Genomic DNA, 20,866 nt, shown 5'->3' with positions numbered 1-20,866 from the left:
AAAGCCGGTATGGAACACCTGATGAACTGAAGGAATTGGTAGACACTGCCCACTCAATGGGAATTGTTGTTCTGCTAGATGTTGTACACAGCCATGCATCCAAAAATAGTGAAGATGGATTGAACCAATTTGATGGGACAAATTCATGCTTCTTTCATGAAGGTTCCAGAGGAAACCATGATCTCTGGGACAGCAGGTTGTTCGACTATGCCAAGTATGTATATACAATCATTTAAATATCCTTTGTCTTTGGTGGTGAAACTTTCTTATAGAAATGCTGTTAAGAGTAGTTACTTGAAACTGCTCTGCAATATCAATTTTCACCTTTGCTTTCACCTTTCTTATGCCTTCTGTGAGATTTGAGTTTTCAAACCCGAGGACTTTCTGAAAGTTTGGTTTTCAGTACTTGATTCTTGAGCCATATACTTCATTTTTATTTAGTATGAAAATGGAGAAGGAGATATATTTTTAAAAGAAGAATAAGGGTTATTAAAGTTGAAACAGAAGGGGACACAATTGTTGGATGAAGTGGGTATGAGGAAGCCTGCAGAATTTTCTTATCTTTGTAGCTGGATTAATAAAATATTGACTAGAACTTTTAGCTAGCAGGAGGAATGAGAGATCCTGTGCTTTTCATAATGGCTCATTTGACAAACCCAAAACAGAAAGTGCTGGCCATGATTTTACTTTTTCATACCCATTTTAAGTAGCATTTTGTGCTTTACTTTATGTAGGTGTACATTTTCTGTGCTTATTTATTTAAACACACAGTCGGCTGATCCGAATATCTTGTTCTCAGTGGAGTACAACAAATATGTAAAAACAGCCACATTTTTAAATCAAAATTCTGCAAAACACAATTTCTGGTGATGAGAGCTCCACAAGGGGTTAACCCTTATCTGCATTTCCTGGAGCTGAAACTTTTAATCTTTTTTTTAGCTTACTGTGGAATATAAGCACTATCATGTTTTATGCTTAAAATTGAAAATATAACAGCCGTGTGGGCCATAAAAGTAACAATCAAAACTATGGGGCCTATTCAGGAAAAGAATAAGAGCACAGGGTCCAAGATGGCATCGGAAGCCGAGATAGGGGTAAAGATCGGGTGGCACCATTTTGAAAAATGGCTGCTGCCTGGGGCCTAAGGGGCGCTCTGGATACCCACGGGGCCTCTTGAGTAACTTAAGGGAAAGGGGGAGCCCTCTAAACTAGCAGGGAATATGTTTTATTTTGGGGAGGGTCTGGGGGGGGGCTGCTACTGGGGAGTGGGAGGAGTGTTTGGATCAGAAGGGTGGTTGACTTTAACAAAAGGTATATACACATGGTGACGGTAATATTTATTTTGTTATACTTGTCTCCACGTATAAATCATATACATGTACATGCTAGATTTCTTTTTATTCCTAAATTATACGTATGTATGTTTTTAAAATAGGTAGAGAAAGTATGTGTTTTCTTGCATTGGAAGTATTTACACGTATGGAAAACGTGTGTGGACATTCATAGCGGAAACATGCTTTCTTTCTTTTGCCTTCCATCTCATTCTCCTCCCTTCTTTTTTTACTTTCCTCTCTCATCCCCTCCTCTGCCCTCATTCATTCACACCTTCTCCCTTACCTGAAGGGTTCGGCCAGTGGTCTCCACCGACAGGTCCATATTGCTTTTTACTTGCTTGCAGGGCCTGGGAAACCTTAACAGCCTTTTTGCCACTGCACATAACAAAAAAGAAAAGCCAGATCTAACCACAGGAAGGAAAAGCAAGGTGGGCCACAATTTGGGGACCCCTATAATAGAAAAAGCATTTATTAAGCCAAAATTAAAAGTGAGGCTATCTATCCATTTTAACTTAAGAAAATTAGCCAAAGGAATAGCCAATACGCATTGTAAACAAGGAGAATAATTTTGTGTCCTTCTAGTCCTATATTTTCCATAGCACCAGTTAATTTGGAAGAATCCAGTTCAACGCATGATTGCTAAAATACCTCCTGAAAGAAGGACTTCAAGGATAGAAAAACACAGGCAAAGCCCAAGTAATCTGATCAATTTCTTTAACAGGGTGACCAGAGAGTTGGATCAGGGAAGAACATTGGATTTCAGTAAGGCCTTTGACACGGTTCCCCATAGGTGGCCTATAAATAATCTGAGTCAACGTGGTATGGGCGCTAAAATGACTGACTGAATTATAGAAACTGGTTCAGTGGGAAATGACAAATGTAGTGGTAAATGGAGCTCACTCTGAGGAAAGAGGCATTGCAAGTGGTGTGCAGCGGAGATCAGTCCTTAGACCTGTTTTTTTTTCAACATTATTGTGGAAGGACCATCGGAAGAGGTTTATCTTTTTGCAGATGACACTAAAAACTGCAACAGCATAGACAGCCAGGAGGTGTGGAAACCATGAAGACAGATCTAGCGAAGCTAGAGAAACAGTCTAGACAAGGCAGCTAAGATCTAATGCTAAAAAATTCAGATATGTATTTGGGCTGCAAATACGCAAAGGAGAGTTACAGTTCAGAGAGTGAAATTCTATGCATAAAATGAGCAGGATCTGGGAGTGATCATACCCTGATCTCACAATGGCCAAACAGGTGGCTAAGGTGACGGCAAAAGCCAGAATGATGCTTGTTTACAAAGGGAGAGGAGTAGGCAGCAGAAAAAAGGTGAAAGTACCCCTGAATAAGCTCCTTGGTAGGTTTTATTTGGAAATTTGTGTACAGTTCTGGAGACCGCTCCTTCGAAAGGAGATAAATCAGATGGAGTCAGTTTAGAATGTGGATACTAAAATGGTCAATGATCTTAGTTTTAAAGCACATGGGGACAGACTTAAAAATCTAAAGGTATATATCATAGATGAAAGGTGAGAGAGGAAAGATGATAGACATTTTTAATACTTGAGAGGTATTAATGCACAGGAGGTTTTTTTTTTCCAATGGAAAGGAGACTCTAGAATGGGAAGTGTTGGGATAATGATGAAAGGGGGTAATTTAAGGAAGAATTTCTTTACAGAAAGAATGGTGGATGAATGAAACAGCCTCCCAATGGAGGTGGTGGAGATAAGGACAGTATCTGGATTCAAGATAGCAAAGGCTGAGCACAGGGGATCTGAAGGAGTGAAAGAGTGATTGGACTTGTAGAGCTGAGCAGTTGTGTGGATGAGAAGACTGGATAGGCTGTGTGGTCTTTCTGTCACTGTGTTCTGATTATTATCAAATAATCGGAGAAGTTAAAATGCTTCAATGGCTACCATGCAGAAATACTAACAATCCCAAGTACTATTAGAATGACAAAATCTCTCCCAACATAGTAATTATCTAATAAACCTGCACAGAAAACATATAAATGCCATGACACTATATTTACTTATCAGGTACTCTTGAATTGCTATATTTTTAAAAATTTTAACTTAATTTTTTCCAGTTCAATCAAAATTAATGGTATTCCATTAAAATATTTTGTATTTAAAATTTCTTATATGACACATTGTAGCCCTAAGCAGCTCACAAAATAAAAGATTCGTAATAAGAAATAAATTTAAAAGACAAAGACAGCAACAGCATTCACAAACCATGAAGGAAATCGTGGACTCAAGTGAACAGTGCAGCCAGCACAAAATTGACTCATAATCCGACAGAGGTTAGAGGTTAAAAGCTGTAATTGTGTAGCTTCTCGAATTCTTTAGTGCAACTTAATAGGCGCAATGCCAGAGGCAACGAATTCCATAACGTTCCACCAATTAAGAAGCACCACTCACGAATCTGATAGCCTTGCATTTTATATGGAGGGGATCTCGATTAAACTTTGCTGTGAAGACCTTAATTTCTCTGAGGACAAGCAGGATGTCAGTCCTCGCACATGGGTGACATCAGATGGAGCCCTGCACAGAACTTTCATCTCAAAGATTCTAGAATTTTCAGACATGCTGTATTGAGCATGTGCAGTTGTAATTATCACCCTGCTCCCTAGGCAGAGCCCTTCAGTTTTTTGGGTTTTTTGTTGTTTTGTTTTGTTTTTTAAACTGTGGAGCCATGTGGTTGCAGAGCTGTGTGTGTCATGGTATTCAGCTTTGCTCTCTCCTCTCAGTTTTTTAAATTGAATTTTTCTAGAGTTGCAGCTGTTTTTCTTTCATTTACCTTATAGTAGATTTATTTTTTAATCTTTTCCTTTTTTCCTCTTCTTTCCACTGTCTGTCAGCCGCATGGTGGGTCTTAGTTGCTGTGCAGCCTAGCAGGGTCTAATACTATACTTTATTAAATAAATACTGCAGTTTAGTATCTGTGTCCTCTCCGTGCTCTTTCTGATTTTATGCTTTTGTCAGGTGCTGGCAGGATTGACAGAATGCAGTCTGTGGGTGATCCATGTAGGCCGCTGAGCCTGGGGACTCACATGAGTTCTACCCGGGCAGGAATTCCATGTCATTTCACTGATCGATTGACATCGATGGAGGTTCGGACGGTGACTAGATTGAGAACCACATTGTTCCTGTGAGGGAAGAGCTCATTCTCCCCACATTCAAAGGAGCTAGTCTCCCCTCCTGCTTGCCTGTGATGGCAGTGCAGTCTCCTTATATGAGAAGGTGAGCAGGAGCCTGGGCAAGCAGCTTGCTGCTGCACCTTTGGTGCTATGCCCAATATCAGTTATCCATGCATTTCTTTAACCAGTGCACTGATGATCTGACACTTTGATGTCAGAACCGGATTGGGGACTAGGACTGCCATTGAGTGCCATGATGCACTGGAGAAATGCCATCTACCTTAATGTCATCGAGTGCCTTGGGCCTCGATGTGGCAGAGTAGCGGCACCGACCTCTAGTGTTGGGGACCAGGACTGGCCATCAAGCACCATAGTCCCCCTTGATACCATTTTAGCCGCCATTGATGCCCTCGAGGCTATAGATGCCCTTGATGCCATCGAGGTGCATGGCCTGAATGCCATGGCCACCCTTGATGCCGTCTAGGTGCAGGGCTGCCATGAAGGCTTCAGATGTGTTGGCCAGCGATGCCATTCATTGCCACTCTCAACGATGTCGAGCACATCGACAAGGCACTGGGAATGCCATTGAGCACGCTGGTCACCCTTGAGGCCATCAACCACCAGGGTTCCTGAGATCCCTCGAGTGCCACTGAAGTCTTTGGGCGACAAGGGTTTTAGTGAGCTTGGTGCTATCAAGCACCAGGATCGTTATCTACCCAAAGCACCTTGGAGCACTGAGGCATCCAGGCACAGTGGTCCGGTGACCTCTAGGCTCCTTTGCGGTGTCTACATGGAGCACCAAGGGACATCGTGCTGTCCCATCACTTGCCTATGGCTATCAGGCACCATGGAATCTGATGATCTTGGGGGCACTGAGCCACTGTGATTGGGGAGCATCAGTCTGGCTTCATGCACTATCGGTGCTAATGTATAAGTAATCATGGCTGAGGTATTAATACCTAAGCCAGGTTGGCAGACAGTCTGTTCTGAGATCACACTGACTCTGCCTTGGTACCCTTAGGGTTTCCAGGCTGTACCCTGGCTTTCTGACTTTTGGTGAAGTGTTTCTGGATTTCTCCCCTGGGGGATTCACTCTGATTTAGCTGTTCCAAACAGGCTGAGGGCTCTTATCTCTGTGGGTAACTCCCTACTGGCATCAGCAGTGAGTTATTTACTTGGGATTGAGATATGCAACCTAGCCACTTGTTCTTACCCCTGCAGTCCAGAGGTCTGCCTCCTTGTGTTCTTAACTCCTTCTGACTTCCAGTTGGAATGGGGAGGGGAGGGGAAGAAAAGCTAGGGCATTCATGACATATCTTAGTGTATACCTGCAGGGAAAGATGCACCGCTTTTTCCCCCTGTATTTTCACCAAGTTCTGGCCACTATTGCCTTTAGCTTTTCTCACTTCACTGGGTTGTCCAAAGTGCCTTCCTGCTCACCTGAACTATCCTGTAGACAGGATGGATAGCCCTGCCCTTGATAGGGTGCAGTGTGGGTGAGCTTCAGGCCTAACATCTCCCTGCTCCAGGGATTTGGGCTAGCGATCCCATTCAGGGATTGCCTTTCATTCCCTGAAATTCTTGATGCTGTCCTGCGTGGTCAGCTATGTCTGGTACTTTAGCACATAGGGTCTGTCACAAACCCTGCCGTTGTTGCTGATTATTCTTCCAAGCATTGCTTGGGTTTTTCCTCCCATGAGCCAAACATGGAGCACTCTTCTGCAGATGCATTCTGTCCTTGAGATGCTAGTAGACCGCAGTTTTTTTCTGGAACTTTCTCAGTCCCATGTTGGTTTTTCGATAGTTTCCTTCGGTGTTGCAGGACATTGTGGTCTTTGTCTAAAGTTCTTCTCTTCTTTACATCTCTAGACATTTTCCTGTCTACAGTCATTGTCGGAGTTTACTGATCCGAAACCCTGTTTGTAATGTTTTCCTTGATGTGGAGTATGTTTCTTGCTGGCATTCGCCACACTCCCCTGCCATAGGCGCCTCTGGTATACATTGCAGTTTTGTGTCTGTCTGTTCTATGGTTTTCTCTTTGTAGAACCCAACTCTTTTCCCACCTAGACCGCTTTATTGGGTCTGCTGCCTCACAGGCAAAAGGGAGAGAGGTTGTGCTTTCAGCACTATGCAGTTTCCCGCTTTGTCCTGCTCAGTAAGCCTATAACTTGGGAATCGCCCATGTGTTGTTAGGATCCCCGGCCGCGTAAGGCCGCGGCCGGATCCCCTTCCCTCTGCAGGCAGGCGACCCACTCCAGCTCCACTCCGTCTGCCGCTCCTCGCGGCCGATGCCAACTGCCGCTACAGCAGCCTGCTTTTGCGGCACTCCTGCACACCACCACTCCGAGCTCCGCGTCTGGCCCCACTAAGCGCGCTTGTGTGCCGCTGCTGTGAATTTAAAGGGCCTGTGGCGGGAAAGCTCCCCGCAGCCTGCGACGACGATAACAGACAGGGTATATATACCCTGCCCTGCCACTAGCACTTCTCCTCAGCAACAGGTCCAGCTCAGTCTTGAATGTGAGTTCTGCGTTCCTGATTCCTGCCTTGCTCCCTGTTCCTGATTCCAGCGTTCCTGCTTCTTGTCCCTTTGGATTGATCTTCTGGTTCTGACCCTGCCTGCCTGACTCTGCTTGACCTCCTCCTGCCCTGACCTCCAGCCTCTTTCTCCGTTTCCGCTCGTTTGCTGCCCATCCTGACCTCTGGCCTGTTCCTGGTTCTGCCAGTCTGCCGCCTGCCTCGATTTCTGCCTGTCCGATGCCGCTTCAACCTCTCCCTCTGGTTCTGCCGCCTTGAGAGACCCCCGCCTAAGTCCTGCCGGCCCCAGTGCCCAAGGGCTCGACCTGCGGGGAACGAGGGCTGGTATAAGTGAAGCTCCGGTTGGATCTTCTCCACCCGTACCGCCTCCCGACGATGAGGACCAGCAGGGGTTCACTCCTGATGGTAGCGCCAACCTCGTCTCGGCTCAAGGGTCCACCTTTCCAACATGTGTGAGGACTACCATCCTGCTTGTCCTTGGAGAAAGCAGAGTTGCTTACCTGTAACAGGTGTTCTCCAAAGACATCAGGATGGTAGTCCACACAAAACCCATCCACCTCTCCTGGGAATTGATTTCTTCACGTATGAGCTATATCATGGACCGGGGGGGGGGGGCAGGCAGGGTGATGACTACAGCTGCACATGCTCAGTGGGGCATGTTTGAGAGTTCTAGAATCTTTGAGATCAAAGATCGGGCTCCATCTGATGATGTCACCCATGTGTGAGGACGAACATCCTGCTGTCCTAGGGAAAACATCTGTTAGAGGAAAGCAACTCTGCTTTATATATGTGACGCATCAGGTTTGCCAGAGTGGAAGACTACTCGCAGTCATTTTATGAACAAGAAGGGCAATTTTACATTGAACATGCCAGGCAACTGGAAATCAGTACAACTTAAAACAGCACAGAATTTGTTTAATTTCTCAGCTATTAGTTGTAAACTAATTCTAAATGACTAATGTTGATTGTGTGGCCTTTCCAAACACTTCCAGTATTTCTGTAAAATGTGTGGGTCCATTATGCATTATATAATAGCTCAAAGATAAAATACTCAGTAGCTTGAATGTATTTTTCTTAAATGTTGATTGGTGACAATCATACAGTATGACATTGATCAGTAATATTGATACAATATGAAGTCAGTATGTTCATGTAATTTCTTTGACTTTAATAACTGGCAGTTCTGATAGATGTCCATATTCAGAGCCATTTAGCTGGATAATTTAGAAGTTATCCAACTAAATATCGACTTTTGAATATTTTGGGCACTTAGCCAGGTAATTAAGTATCCAGCTAAAATTTAGCTGGATAACTTATGTGCGTTCTGGGGACTTTTCTAAAAGGAATTAGGTTGTCCAGCTAAGTTATCCAGTCAACTCTGATAAATATATCTAGCTAACAGGCTGATACAATACAGTGCGCTCCGGCTTTTCTGTACACCCTCCGACTTAATATCATGGCGATATTAAGTCTGAGGTCCCAAAGTAAAACAAAGAATTAAAAAAAAAAAAGTAAAATCGGCTTGCGGGTTGAAAACCGGACGCTCAATTTTGCCGGCGTCCAGTTTCTGAACCCATGGCTGTCAGCGGGTTTGAGAACAAACACTGGCAAAATTGAGCGTCTGCTGTCAAACTCGCTGACAGCCGCCGCTCCTGTCAAAAAAAGAGGCGCTAGGGATGTGCACTGGAGAGCGGGCGCTAGGGATGTGCACTGGAGAGCGGGCGCACGACTCTTACTGAATCGGCCTGCAAGTCTGGTCATGCCATAGAGCAGTCCTAAAGTTAGCAGGATGAACTTATCTTGCTATCTTTAAAGATAGCCAGATATATTCAGTAGTGCAACTGCACCATTGAATATTTTTCCATAGTTAGCCAGATAAATTTATCCAGCTAACTTTACAATCCAGCCAGCGATTGAATATGGATCTGATGTGTTCTAATACTAATGGACAGGAACTGTTCTCATTAATATTGCAGCTGGGAAGTTTTGAGGTTCCTCCTTTCAAATTTGAGATGGTGGATAGAAGAGTATGGGTTTGATGGCTTTCGCTTTGACGGTGTAACATCCATGTTGTATCACCATCATGGTATTGGTAAGTTTAAACATCTGATATCTTATCTAAATCAGTCTCTTAAAGAATGCTTATAATATATAGCACAATACAGTATTTACTGAAATCTGTGATTGCCTCTTTGCTCAACAATTAGTTTGGTATGGATGCCCATAGATTGTCCACAGGAATGTGCAATTATAGTGGTCTGTTCTTTACCAAAGTATTCTTTTTTTTCTTGATCTTTTTATTTAGTATATTTGCAGCATTACATAAGAACATAACATAAGAACATGCCATACTGGGTCAGACCAAGGGTCCATCAAACCCAGCATCCTGTGTCCAAAAGTGGCCAATCCAAGTCACAAGTACCTAGCATGTACCCAGACATTAGATTCCAAGCTACTATTCCTTATTGATCAATAGTAGTTTATGGACTTCTCCCCTAATAACTTATACAAATCTTTTTTAAACCCAGTTACACTAACTGCTACAATCACATCCTCTGGCAATGACTTCCAGAGCTTAACTGTGTGTTGAGGAAAAAGAAGTTTCTCCAGTTTGTTTTAAATGAGTTACTTGCTAACTTCAAAGCATAGAAGACAGGAAACAAAGTAGGATTAAATGGTCTGTTTTCACAGAGGAAAAAGGTAAACGGTGGAGTGCCTCAGGGATCTGTACTTGGACCAGTGCTTTTTAATATATTTATAAATGATCTGGAATGGGGTACGATGAGTGAGGGGATCAAATTTGCCGTTGACACAAAATTATGCAGAGTAGTTAAATCTCAAGCGGATTGTGATAAACTGCAGGAGGACCGTGCGAGACTGGAAGATTGGGCTTCCAAATGGCAGATGAAATTTAACATAGACAAGTGCAAAGTGATGCATATAGGGAAAAATAACCCTTGCTGTAGTTACACAATGTTAGGTTCTATCTTAGGAGTTACCACCCAGAAAAGAGATCTAGGTGCCATACATTGAAATTTTCTGCTCAGTGTGCTGTGGTGATCAAAAAAGCAAACAATGTTTGGAATTATTAAGAAAGTATTGGCAAATAAAACAATGGATGTCATAATGCCTCTGTATGGCTCCATGGTGAGGCTGCATCTTGAATACTGTGTGCAGTTCTGGTCCCTGCATTTCAAAAAAGGTTATAGCTGAACTGGAGAAAGTGCAGAGAAGGGCAACCAAAATAAGGGGCATGGAACTGCTGCCCTATGAGGAAAGGCTAAATAAGTTAGGGCTGTTCAGTTTGGAGAAGAGACGACTGAGGGGGGATATGATAGAAGTCTACAAAATCATGAAAGGACTTGAACAAATTAATGTAAATTGGATATTTACTCTCTCAGGGGCTGATGCAATAAAATTTGCAGAAAGCGGGCGCTGACCTTTCAGCGCCTGCTTTCTTAGCACATGCATGGCGCCCGCAAGGGGGGCGCCATGCAATAAATTAGGGGGTCGCGCGGTTACCGGCAGTCTGCCGGTTATGAACACCGACACCAATAAACTCTGCGTCTGTTTTCATAACTGCAGTCAGCTGGTTATGAAGAGCGACGCCGAGCGTATCGGCATCGGTCTTCAAAGCGGCCGGCAGAGGGGTGGGTTTTTTTTCGTTTTTTTTTTAACTTTAAAAAAAAAGTACAGAAAAGCAGTTTTTTCTGTACCTTTTTTTTTTTTCAGTGCGCTCAGCTATTAACGCCTGCTCCGGGCAGGCATTAATAGCTGAGCGCACTCAGATAATAGCGCCCCTCAGATAATAGGACTAGGGGGCCCTCATAAAGTTAGCAAGTAGCTCATTGAAAAAGAATCGAAATTGATTCTTTTTCACTCGGGTGGATTTGAATAGGTGCACGCTACCTGGCGCGCGCACATAGATGTGCCGATTTTATAACATGCGCACGTATGTTACAGAATCGGTGGGCCGCTCACCCATGTGCACCGTATTTTGTAATCCGCACGGGCATGTGCGAGGACAGTTTTGCAAAATTCACGCAGCAACATGTCGCGGCCTCCCCCCAGTTCCCTCCCAGTCCGCTCCAATTAAGCAGCGGACTGGGAGGGAACTTCCCTACCCCCCTGCCCACACTCCCTCCCTCTTCCCCTGTCCTCCCCGACCCCTTAAAACATCCTACCTTTTTTTTCTCTTTGTTTAAGAACTTACGCCAGCTCCTGAGCTGGCGTAAGTTGCATGCACCGGCAGGCGATCCCCCAGCACAGCGGCAAATAGCCGCTGTACCGGCCCCCTCCCTTTTGCGGGGCCCAGCTCTTGTGCGTGTAACAGGGGTTACGCGCTCGGCTGGGCCCCTTCTAAAATGCACACAAGGCCCGGCACACATGTAACCCCCGGATTTTACACTCGGGGGTGGGCGTTAAAAATTTGTCCGTTAGCACATAGTTAAGCTCTGGAATTCATTGCCAGAGGATGTGGTTACAGCAGTTAGAGTAACTGGGTTTAAAAAAGGTTTGGATAAGTTCCTGGAGGAAAAAATCCATAAACTGCTATTAATTAATAAGGAATATAGAAACATAGAAATGACGGCAGAAGACCAAACGGCCCATCCAGTCTAAAGTTTGGGTACTTGCCAGGTATTTGTGACTTGGATTGGCCACTGTTGGAAACAGGATGCTGGGCTTGATGGACCCTTGGTCTGACCCAGTATGGCATTTTCTTATGCCCCCTACTTGTTTGTTTTTTTGTGTTTTTTTTCTGAGAGAGTAAATAACAGATTCACATTTACCTGTTGAAGTCCTTTCATGTGTTGTAGACCTCTCTAATATCCCTCCTCAGCCGTCTCTTCTCCAAGATGAACAGAGCTAACTTCTTTGGCCTTTTTCATAGGGGAGCCGTTCCATGCCCCTAGAAGCCAAAGCCCATTCTACCGCCCCACTCTCCCCTCCCTCTTCTCCGCCACCTTCTTTTCTTTCTCTCTGCCCCCCTCTTTCCTTGCTCTCCTCCCTTCTCTTCCCCATCTTATCTCCTAGCCTGATTAAAATTAACCTCATAGTTTTCTTTCTTTTGTACATATGTATATAATTGCAATTCTTGTATATAATTTTATTGCAAAACTTCCCATATTATTGTTCCCCCCTCTCGTTAATGCCTTGTTATCATGTTTTTTACTGTTCAATGTAAAGCGCCATGCCGTGCGTTTGTTTTTGCGTTACAATGTGAACCGATATGATATCCTGGATGAATGTCGGTATGTAAAAATTTTAAATAAATAAATAAATAATGATTTGGCAAGTTATTTCATAAAGTATTTAATATTCATAATCATGAAAATTTGTGGTTTGAAAATAATTTTACAAAAGATTCTAATACTTAGCAATCACTTTAAGCAAATCAATTTAATTGATTTACTATAATTTGTTACTGTACAACAGACTGCTTAAAGAGTTTCACATTTCGTCCTGTGGGCATTTACAGATTGCTAATAGAAGTCAAACATTTAGCTGTATGTTCCTTGTATGTACGCATGGTATAACATTTGTGGTGGTGGGTTGTTTTGTTTTTTTTTTTTTGTAGGTACAGGATTCTCAGGGGATTACAGTGAATATTTTGGTCTGCAAGTGGATGAAGAGTCATTGGTTTACCTCATCTTGGCAAATCACATGATACATACCTTTTATCCTGATTGCATAACGATCGCTGAGGTAATGAAACAAGCCTGGTCTTTCATTTTGTTTCTTTTTTATTGCACATCTGAACAATGAAAATATTTGCATTAGTTTACAGAAATAATAAGATGATACATTTCATCAGTCTCTGGAGAACTAAAAGTCTGCGTGTGCAAGGTACAATTCATCTGATACTTTGAATTCCAAAATCTGTAGGCCAACATCTCTATGATCGGAGTACTTTAATTTTGTTCTGCTAATTTGAACTGAAGATTTTGTTGATTAGTTCCTTGATTATTGCTCTCACTAAACGTTTCTCATTTCCGGTCCATCCTACTGTTCAAAAGGATAATTTTCAAAAGGACGTCTGCAGATAAAGTAGTGCTACACCTGTAGCAATGGCCCTTTAGAACCAGGGGTAGGCAAACTGGGGGCAGATCCCCTGGGGAGGGGGAGGGGCTTGAACATTCCTGAAGGGGGCACACTGGCTGCTCAATCAAGGAAGAAAGAAATGGCCTCACTGTCGAGTCTCTGTGCTGTGGAGGCGCTGCAAACTCAGGAGGGAGAGCGGTGCCAGAACGTAGCGATGTCATTGTAAGCCTGCCACCCATCCCTTTTGGTGTGCCAGGGAGAGGAGCGGCTTCTGTTGTGGTAGGACCGGGGGGGGGGGGGGGGGAGAAGCTACTTACTCTGTGACAGAACGGGACAGGGGAACAAACCAGGAAGAGCTGCCACCCTCCGGCCTCAGCCTGGGAGGAGTTCCTGCTGCTGCTGCTGGGGTCCCTGCCCAGGGGGAGAGATCACAGCTGTTGCCTGCCAGGGGCAAATGAGGTGGTGAGGGAAGGGGAATGGGCAGAGGCCAGAGAGAATAAGGTAGATGCGGAAGGAAGAGAGAAAAAGAGAATGGAGACCAAAAAAAAAAAAAAGCTAATTAAGCAAAACTTGAGAAAATAAAGATGAGCAAAGTAAGAAAAATGCAAACATAGAGGGAAAATTAATGAAAATGGTAAAAAACAAAAAAACAAAAAAAAAAAAAAACAAAATTGGACAGGGTGATATGGCAGGGTTTTTTAGTTCTTGTTTTTCAGCTCCTAAACAATTTTGCCTGGCACCTAAGTTTTTGGAAAAATTGTCTAGCCCTTATCACTGCTGGGTGTGCCTTGTGTGTTTGAGTATGATGTGGAATATGTGTCTGTGTTTGTCTGATGTGCTTTGGTCTGTCTGCCTGGGTATGGTGTGGCTGCTTGTGTTTGTTTGGGTGTATTGTGTCTATGCCTCTCTTTCTGTCTTCTCTCTTGGGGTGGTGTGTTTGTGTTTTTCTGTCTAGGTGTGTCTGTCTCTCTGTGCCTGGCTAGTAACCCTTCTTGGGAAGCCCCAACTAATTGCATGAATAGAAATAGGCCCGCAGCCCCTGCTTTAGAAAATCATGCAACAGACACACATTGAGGAGGTCATTTTCAAAGGAGTTACGTAAAAGAAGCATATAAAGTTGCAATTTTCAAAAGCCCATTTACAAGCTTAAAATCTTTTGAAAATTACCTTCTGTAGGCACATGCTTTAGGGGAATGGTGTTCCTGGGGGTAGAGTCTGGGTGAGGTTTATTTTAAAAAGTATGCCCATAAATTATTTCTCTGCACAACTGTGCAGCAAGCCAAAGGTGTGATTGTGTGCACAAAATTCTGCCGGGATAATTTTCAAATCAAATTTACATGCGCAAGTTTGCTTTGAATATTGGTATAACTTGAAGTGCATAACAGCCCTGCATATTTATGTGCCCTGTTAAAAAAAATTAGCCCCTGAATGTACAGAATCTTTTTATAGAAAGCTTTTTGCTTTGGGCTTTACAGAGACGCCCTGCTCTTTATAAGTGTATTTGGGTTTATTGATTTGATGACCTATAGGTCTAAAGCCAGAGGGGGGAGATTTTGCTCATTGACCTAACAGTCAATGCAATAATGCTCACAGTTTTCAAACTTATGCTAACCTTGACCATTTTTGTTGTGTGACAATGCAATAAATCAAATGTTGGTAGTTGTCTTTGCTCCTTAAGGGTCATATTCTTTTTATTTATTTGTTTATTAATTACTACAGCATGCAACATAAATGCTGGAAGAAAGGAAAAACATTACAGTCTTATTAAATGCAGATAAAGAAGAACATCTGGAACAAATAAAGGTGTACAAATTAGGGGGACACCAGTAGATTAATGCAGATTATTTTTGTTTTGGTTTCTGAACAGTACCAGATTTCAAAAGAGAGAGAGAAAATCGGATTTTTTTTGTCCCTATTTGTGTATAGCATTAATTAGCCATCACAGCAAAATTGAAGTAACCCAAGAAAAAAAAAATTGATTGCATTGAATTGTTTCTGGGATGCTTGTTCTGTTATGGCACCAAGACACAGAAATTCATAGATCTCCTTAAATAGGATCAAACCAAACACAAAAACTGGTTTCCTTCCTTTGTTACTGCGTCCATGGTGGGGTGGGTTTATTAAATCCTTGAATGCCTGCCTTTTTGACCTGAAAGTGATACTTTTTATGGAATTGTTCAAGAATACATGTTTTTAACAAAGAGCAATAGTGGGGAAGTTACTAGTTCCTGTGTTTTTAGCTTCCCTTCACCTTGAGTTGCTTTTTGGTGTAATTATAGTAGTTAATCTACTGCGGTGTTGCACAGGCACAGAACGTAAGGTTCTGAACCAATCGCTCTTGTCCACTGAGATAAATAGCCCATCCTGTGTAAACAATACCATGGAGCCTCTTCAGTAAAGCTTACCAGGCACGCTAAGGCCATGTAGTATGCACATAAAGAGCCTAATCTATTGCCAATACAACATTTGCGTACATGAGTAGATACAGTTTAAAAAATACTAGCATTAATCTGTGCATGGCAGGAGCTGCACAGTTTATAAAATACTGCTTATTTATTCTCTGAAAGTACGCACATATGTTTCTATACATATGAATATTTTCAATGCAAGAAACATACTTTCTCAATGCATTTTGTAAACATACATGCATATATTTTAGGTGCATCAAAATATATGTATGTGTAATCGTGATTTATACACAGAGGCAGGTATTTTATAATGTATGCACATATACCATTTTGAAAATAATTGCATGCATTCTTGAAATCACCAGTTCACAGATTTCTTCACCAGTTTGCCCAGTCCTTCTTCTCCAGTACACACAGATCCCTTAGCACTTTTTACCTTGACCCCTCACCAGTTCACCCAGACCTCCGACCCAAAAACTGCAGACAAGCCTGATTTCACTTGTACAACACAGATGTAAAGGTATAAAAATAAGTTAGGTAACAGCTTGCAAAATAACTACTGCACATTCTTCTGAACTATACCCCTTTTTCCCCTTATTTTCAGCAGCTTAAAACTGGGTTTTACATGTATAAATGCATTTTACCCTTGTAAGTGGGCTTTTGAAAATTGCTACAATGTGTGCCAACAATAGGTTTTACCCGCATTAAGTGCAGTTAATGCAGGTAAATGGCTTTTGAAAATTGCTATGATAGCATGTTATATTTACATGAATAACTCCTTTGAAAATTCACCTATATATGTACATGTGAAGTTGAAAATACTCCTGTTCTATTGACATTTATAAAATAACATATAAACGTATACATGCTATTTTAAACGTGGAACCCCTCTGAAAATTTACTTATATTGCATACAATGCACTTAAACCCTTAACATGCATACTAAACCCAGCTGCAATCCATTAGTATATGGATGCTAAAAAATAGTGCACATACGCAAATCACAAGAACGAGATGCAGATTATCACCCTACACACTAAGCCTTCTGCAAACTAGTGTGGGGCCTTCTGAGACACTAATTTAGCACACGCCCTAGAATAGACGTCAAATGATAACGTGCCTGCAGAGCTGGCTGGGGTAGGAGGTAGCCCTGGAGGGGGGCATCTTCATTCTTGCATCAGGGGGGACCAGATAGCGCTGGAAGGGACTTGTTTGTAAATTTAGAGGTATAGGAGTGATACCCCGTGTAAACCGGCCCTTGCAGTTTGGGCCTGTTAGTGAGGGGGATATTGAGATACAGCTCAATAGTAAATCTAATTTTTTTAACTGCCTGTTCATTTGGGACTTTCAGACTGACATTTTTTATATAATAATTACAGGAATAATTAGAATTATGTTTATAAAGTATTTGAAATATGTAAAGTAATGTTTCATTATGTTTTCTTATTTTAGGATGTTTCAGGAATGCCAGCTTTGTGTTGCCCTGTAGCACAGGGAGGTGGTGGGTTTGATTATCGAATGGCCATGGCAGTGCCCGACAAATGGATTCAGGTAAAGAAATACTTGAGTGCCATTTCAAAATAATTTTTTGAATTGGCAAAGAGTGATGGAAATTTAGTGTTTGGTATTCTCGTGTACATTTTCTTAAAGAATAAGTTACCATACTTTTATCTTTTACTGTTTGACCCCTGCATAGTTGTGAGCTGAAAGGGCAGTTTTGACCATGGATACTATTGTATCACCAAATCTCAACTCCCAAAAAAGACTAGATTACATGGTAGACGTGATATGATTTGGAAACAGATGCGAAAAATATACTTTGTTTTCTGTGGCATAGCCTGCACATTTCAGTTTCTTGATAGTTTATTTATTTATTTTTGGTTTTTATATACCGGAAGTTCCTGTATGCAATACATATCACTCTGGTTCACATTTAACAGAGATAACTATCGCCGGGGAGGCGGTTTACATGGAACATGCAACTTATTACAGTGTGTAATTTAAAAAAGCATATTTCCTCATGTGGAACTTGTTCTTTTCATCAGTCAACTTTCTTATTTAATATTCTTATTAACCACTTCCCTGGTCTTTATTAAAGACTGCCTAAAGCAACGACCAAAGAATCTAAAATATACATTTCTACTGTTTATCATTTCTAAAGCACTACTAGGCACAGGCAGCAATGTACGGATACACATAAGAGAGAGTCCCTGCTCCATAGAGCTTACAGTCTAGTCAAGATAGATATTCATGAAATACATACATTTCCTAGCATGTAGACAGATGGATTCAGGACCAGTGGGTTTATGCTCCCCTGCCAGCAGATGGAGATGGGGCAAGCCACCAGCAAGGTGATTCTCTCCTCTCAGTGCTCCCATTGAATATCCTATGTTCAATTCTATTACATATATTGCAGCAATTTTCAAAAGCCCACTTACACAAGTAAATTGATTTTACATATGTAAAACCCAATTTTATGCAGGCAAAACGCAAGCCTGTAGCTAGCTTGGCGCAGCGCATGTGATCACTGCTCTCCCCCTTCCCACTGTGTGTAGCAGAGCCTGCTCTCATTGGTGCCGGGCCCCCTTCCTCCCTATTTCCCGGTGCTGGTGAAATCAGAGGGCTCGATGATGTGGCTGTGGGCGCATGGCCGGTGGGAAAAGAGATGCTCTGCATGTTCCAATGATGTCAGCAGGGGGTTTTAAGCCACTTTGCTACCTACTAGCCCCCCCCCCCCTTTTTCGCTGAGCCATCAACCAGAGCAACATCTCGATCGATCGCATGGGCCTCCCTTCAGAGCACTTGGTTTTTTTGGTGGCTGAAAACTCCTGAACTGCCTCACCCTCGTGCATTGGCTGGCAGTCTCCTCTTCCTGGCAAGGAGTTGGAGCATGTGTTTTGTTGAGGTGGGCCACAATGTGGCTTTTCCTGTCCGACTCAAGCACATCTGCCTTAATAAGAAAGTGCAGGCACAATTAGTCAAGCATCTGGGGTCCCAGCAGTCTGTTGACAGTGCACCTTCCACCATTGCATGGGCTACAGCAATGGCCAGCAAACATACACCCTATGTACCTAGTAGCTTATCCCTACTCACTCCAGACAGGGGGGCCATGGACTGGACCCTCTCAATGGCAGCTGACCAGCACAGACCAGGACATCTGGAGTGAATATTGGCTCACTTCAAGAACATAGCTCCAAGACAGTCAGAGAGGATGAGCAGTCAGGTGGCAGACAACAGTAGGCAAGACTCAACAGGAGTGGCCCAGCAAACACAGGTTGAATAGGGTGGGCCTTATAGGACAACAACCATTGTTAGAACCAAAGCATCGGTGAATCAGAATGCTGAAATCCTGAGTGATGAGTTGCGGTGGGACCAGGGTGTCAGAGCCAAACCTAGGGCGACACCATGATAACGCAGGCAGAGAGAGTAAGAGAGAGAAAAAGAAAAGCACTAGGTCAGAATCCAGATCAGATAGCTCCTCTGTCACTTCAGACACCAACAGCACCTGGTATTCCAGTCCAGCCAGACCCTCCAGCGAGGCATCAAGAGGACTCCCTGCCCTTATGACACTTTCACAACTTTGGAAAAGTGACCCAAAAGCGCACCTACATAGATATATTCAGATTACTGAGGGAAGGAGGAGAATGGGCGATAGGAAGAATGACAAGAAGGGCAATCGACCTCCAGGCATGGAGAAAACCGTCCCAAGGAATATTATCAATTGGATGAGAGCTTTTATGAGGAAGCTGAGCATTATTGGCCAGGACAACTTTCACACTATGGCCCCATGTTATGCTGATACAATTTTAGAAGCCTATAAAGAGTACGATGGCTGGGCTTGGCTTAACTACGACTAGCGCTTTCGGAACAAGATGGAAGAAAACGGGTTCATGGCTTGGGGTACGCAAGATGTTGGTTTCTGGCTCAAGCAGATGACAAACAAGGTGAGCCATACTGGGGCTCAAGGCTGAGTGGGACTGAAACTCAGTAGCACTCTGCCGCAGGCAGCCAACGCAGCTATGGATGGGAACTATATGTGTTGACAATACAACAAGTCTTCATGCAGCTTTCAGAACTGCAAGTTTCTCCATGGTTGTTCCATCTGTTTTGGTGCCCATCCGGTGATAGTGTGCCAAGAAGTCTAGTACAGGGAGCACTGCAAAAGTGAAATGAGCCATCCACTTTTAGTAAGGCCATGTCTCATATTAATTTAAGCGCAATGTTGACATGGCTAAATAGATACCCCAGATGTGACAACGCAGCCAAGCTCACTAATGGTTTCTAGATGGAATTTATTATACCATTTCACGGAGATATCAAGAATCTCAACACACACTCAGCAGTTTGATGTTAAGACGTTCAGCAGAAGATCAATAAAGAGCTAGAAATGGGCAGGATAGCAGTTCCTATTACAGATCCACCTTTTGAAAGAAGGATGCTATCTAAATTGACTGTTCTGAAGAAGGAGCCAGGAAAATATAGGCTCATACAGAACCTGTCTTACCCAAAAGGTACCTCTGAGAATGACAGTCTGCCCATCGAAGAATGCATGGTGCAATATGCCTCATTTGATAGCGCCATAGCCTCGCTAAGAGAATGCAGTCAAGGTGCCCTTATGGCTAAGACAGATATTGAGTTTGCATTCTGGCTACTGCCTGTTCATCCAGACAGCTTCCCATTATTGAGATGCAAGTTTTGTGGGCAATATTATTTGGAAAAAAATGTATGCTAATGGGTTGTTCTGATTCCTGTACCTTTTTCTAGTCACTCAGCTCCTTTCTCCACTGTTGTGGCACAAGCCAATATCAACACAATTCATTACCTTGACGATTTCTTATTTGTTGGGCTGGCTGAGTCTGAAACTTGTGCTGTACAGTTATGAGCATTCCACAACCTGGCCAAAGAGTTTGGAGTATTGTTGGATCACAAGAAAACTGAAGGACCCTCCACTGTCATTCATTTCCTGGGGGGTTGAGCTAGACTCAGGCATGAAGGTGTCGAGACTGCCTGAGGACAAGTTGTTTAAACTGAGGTCATTGCTTCGGTTGGCATTAAAGGCAAAAAAGGTTCATGCTGACCCACTTGAAGTCTCTGATAAGTTCCCTGAACTTAGCATGCAAGGTGATACCTGTGGACAGGGTGTACCTACGAAGGTTGGCAGCAGCAACTGCAAGGGTTACCAGACCAAAACATTTCATACTGATAATAAGGTCCATGAAGGGCACCGTAGCCAATTGGGCATCATTCTTTGAAGAATTCAATGGCATTTCCATGTAGAAGGAGCTTCCTGTATCCAGCAGGGACTTGGACATACACTCTGATGCCTCAGGTGGATGGGGTTCCTGCTGTGCCACATCCTGGCTGGTGTCATGGAAGCAGACCTAACCCACAATGTGACATTTCTTGAGTTATTT

At 43.0% G+C, this 20,866-nt stretch overlaps 1 protein-coding gene across 2 annotated transcripts in view; it reads left to right on the top strand.

Annotated features, from left to right (window-relative positions):
* GBE1 (1,4-alpha-glucan branching enzyme 1) overlaps window positions 1-20,866 on the top strand; it is a 153,406-nt gene that overhangs the window by 72,832 nt on the left and 59,708 nt on the right. For both annotated transcript variants that reach the window (XM_029588010.1, XM_029588011.1), the window contains 4 exons: window positions 5-214; window positions 8,979-9,094; window positions 12,581-12,708; window positions 16,905-17,003. In XM_029588010.1, coding sequence (XP_029443870.1) covers window positions 5-214; window positions 8,979-9,094; window positions 12,581-12,708; window positions 16,905-17,003 — 553 coding nt within the window. The remainder of the gene's footprint in view (window positions 1-4; window positions 215-8,978; window positions 9,095-12,580; window positions 12,709-16,904; window positions 17,004-20,866) is intronic.

Source organism: Rhinatrema bivittatum, chromosome 2 (genome assembly GCF_901001135.1).
Source record: "Rhinatrema bivittatum chromosome 2, aRhiBiv1.1, whole genome shotgun sequence".
Taxonomy (NCBI): domain Eukaryota; kingdom Metazoa; phylum Chordata; class Amphibia; order Gymnophiona; family Rhinatrematidae; genus Rhinatrema; species Rhinatrema bivittatum.
This window is presented reverse-complemented; position numbering and strand designations above follow the sequence as displayed.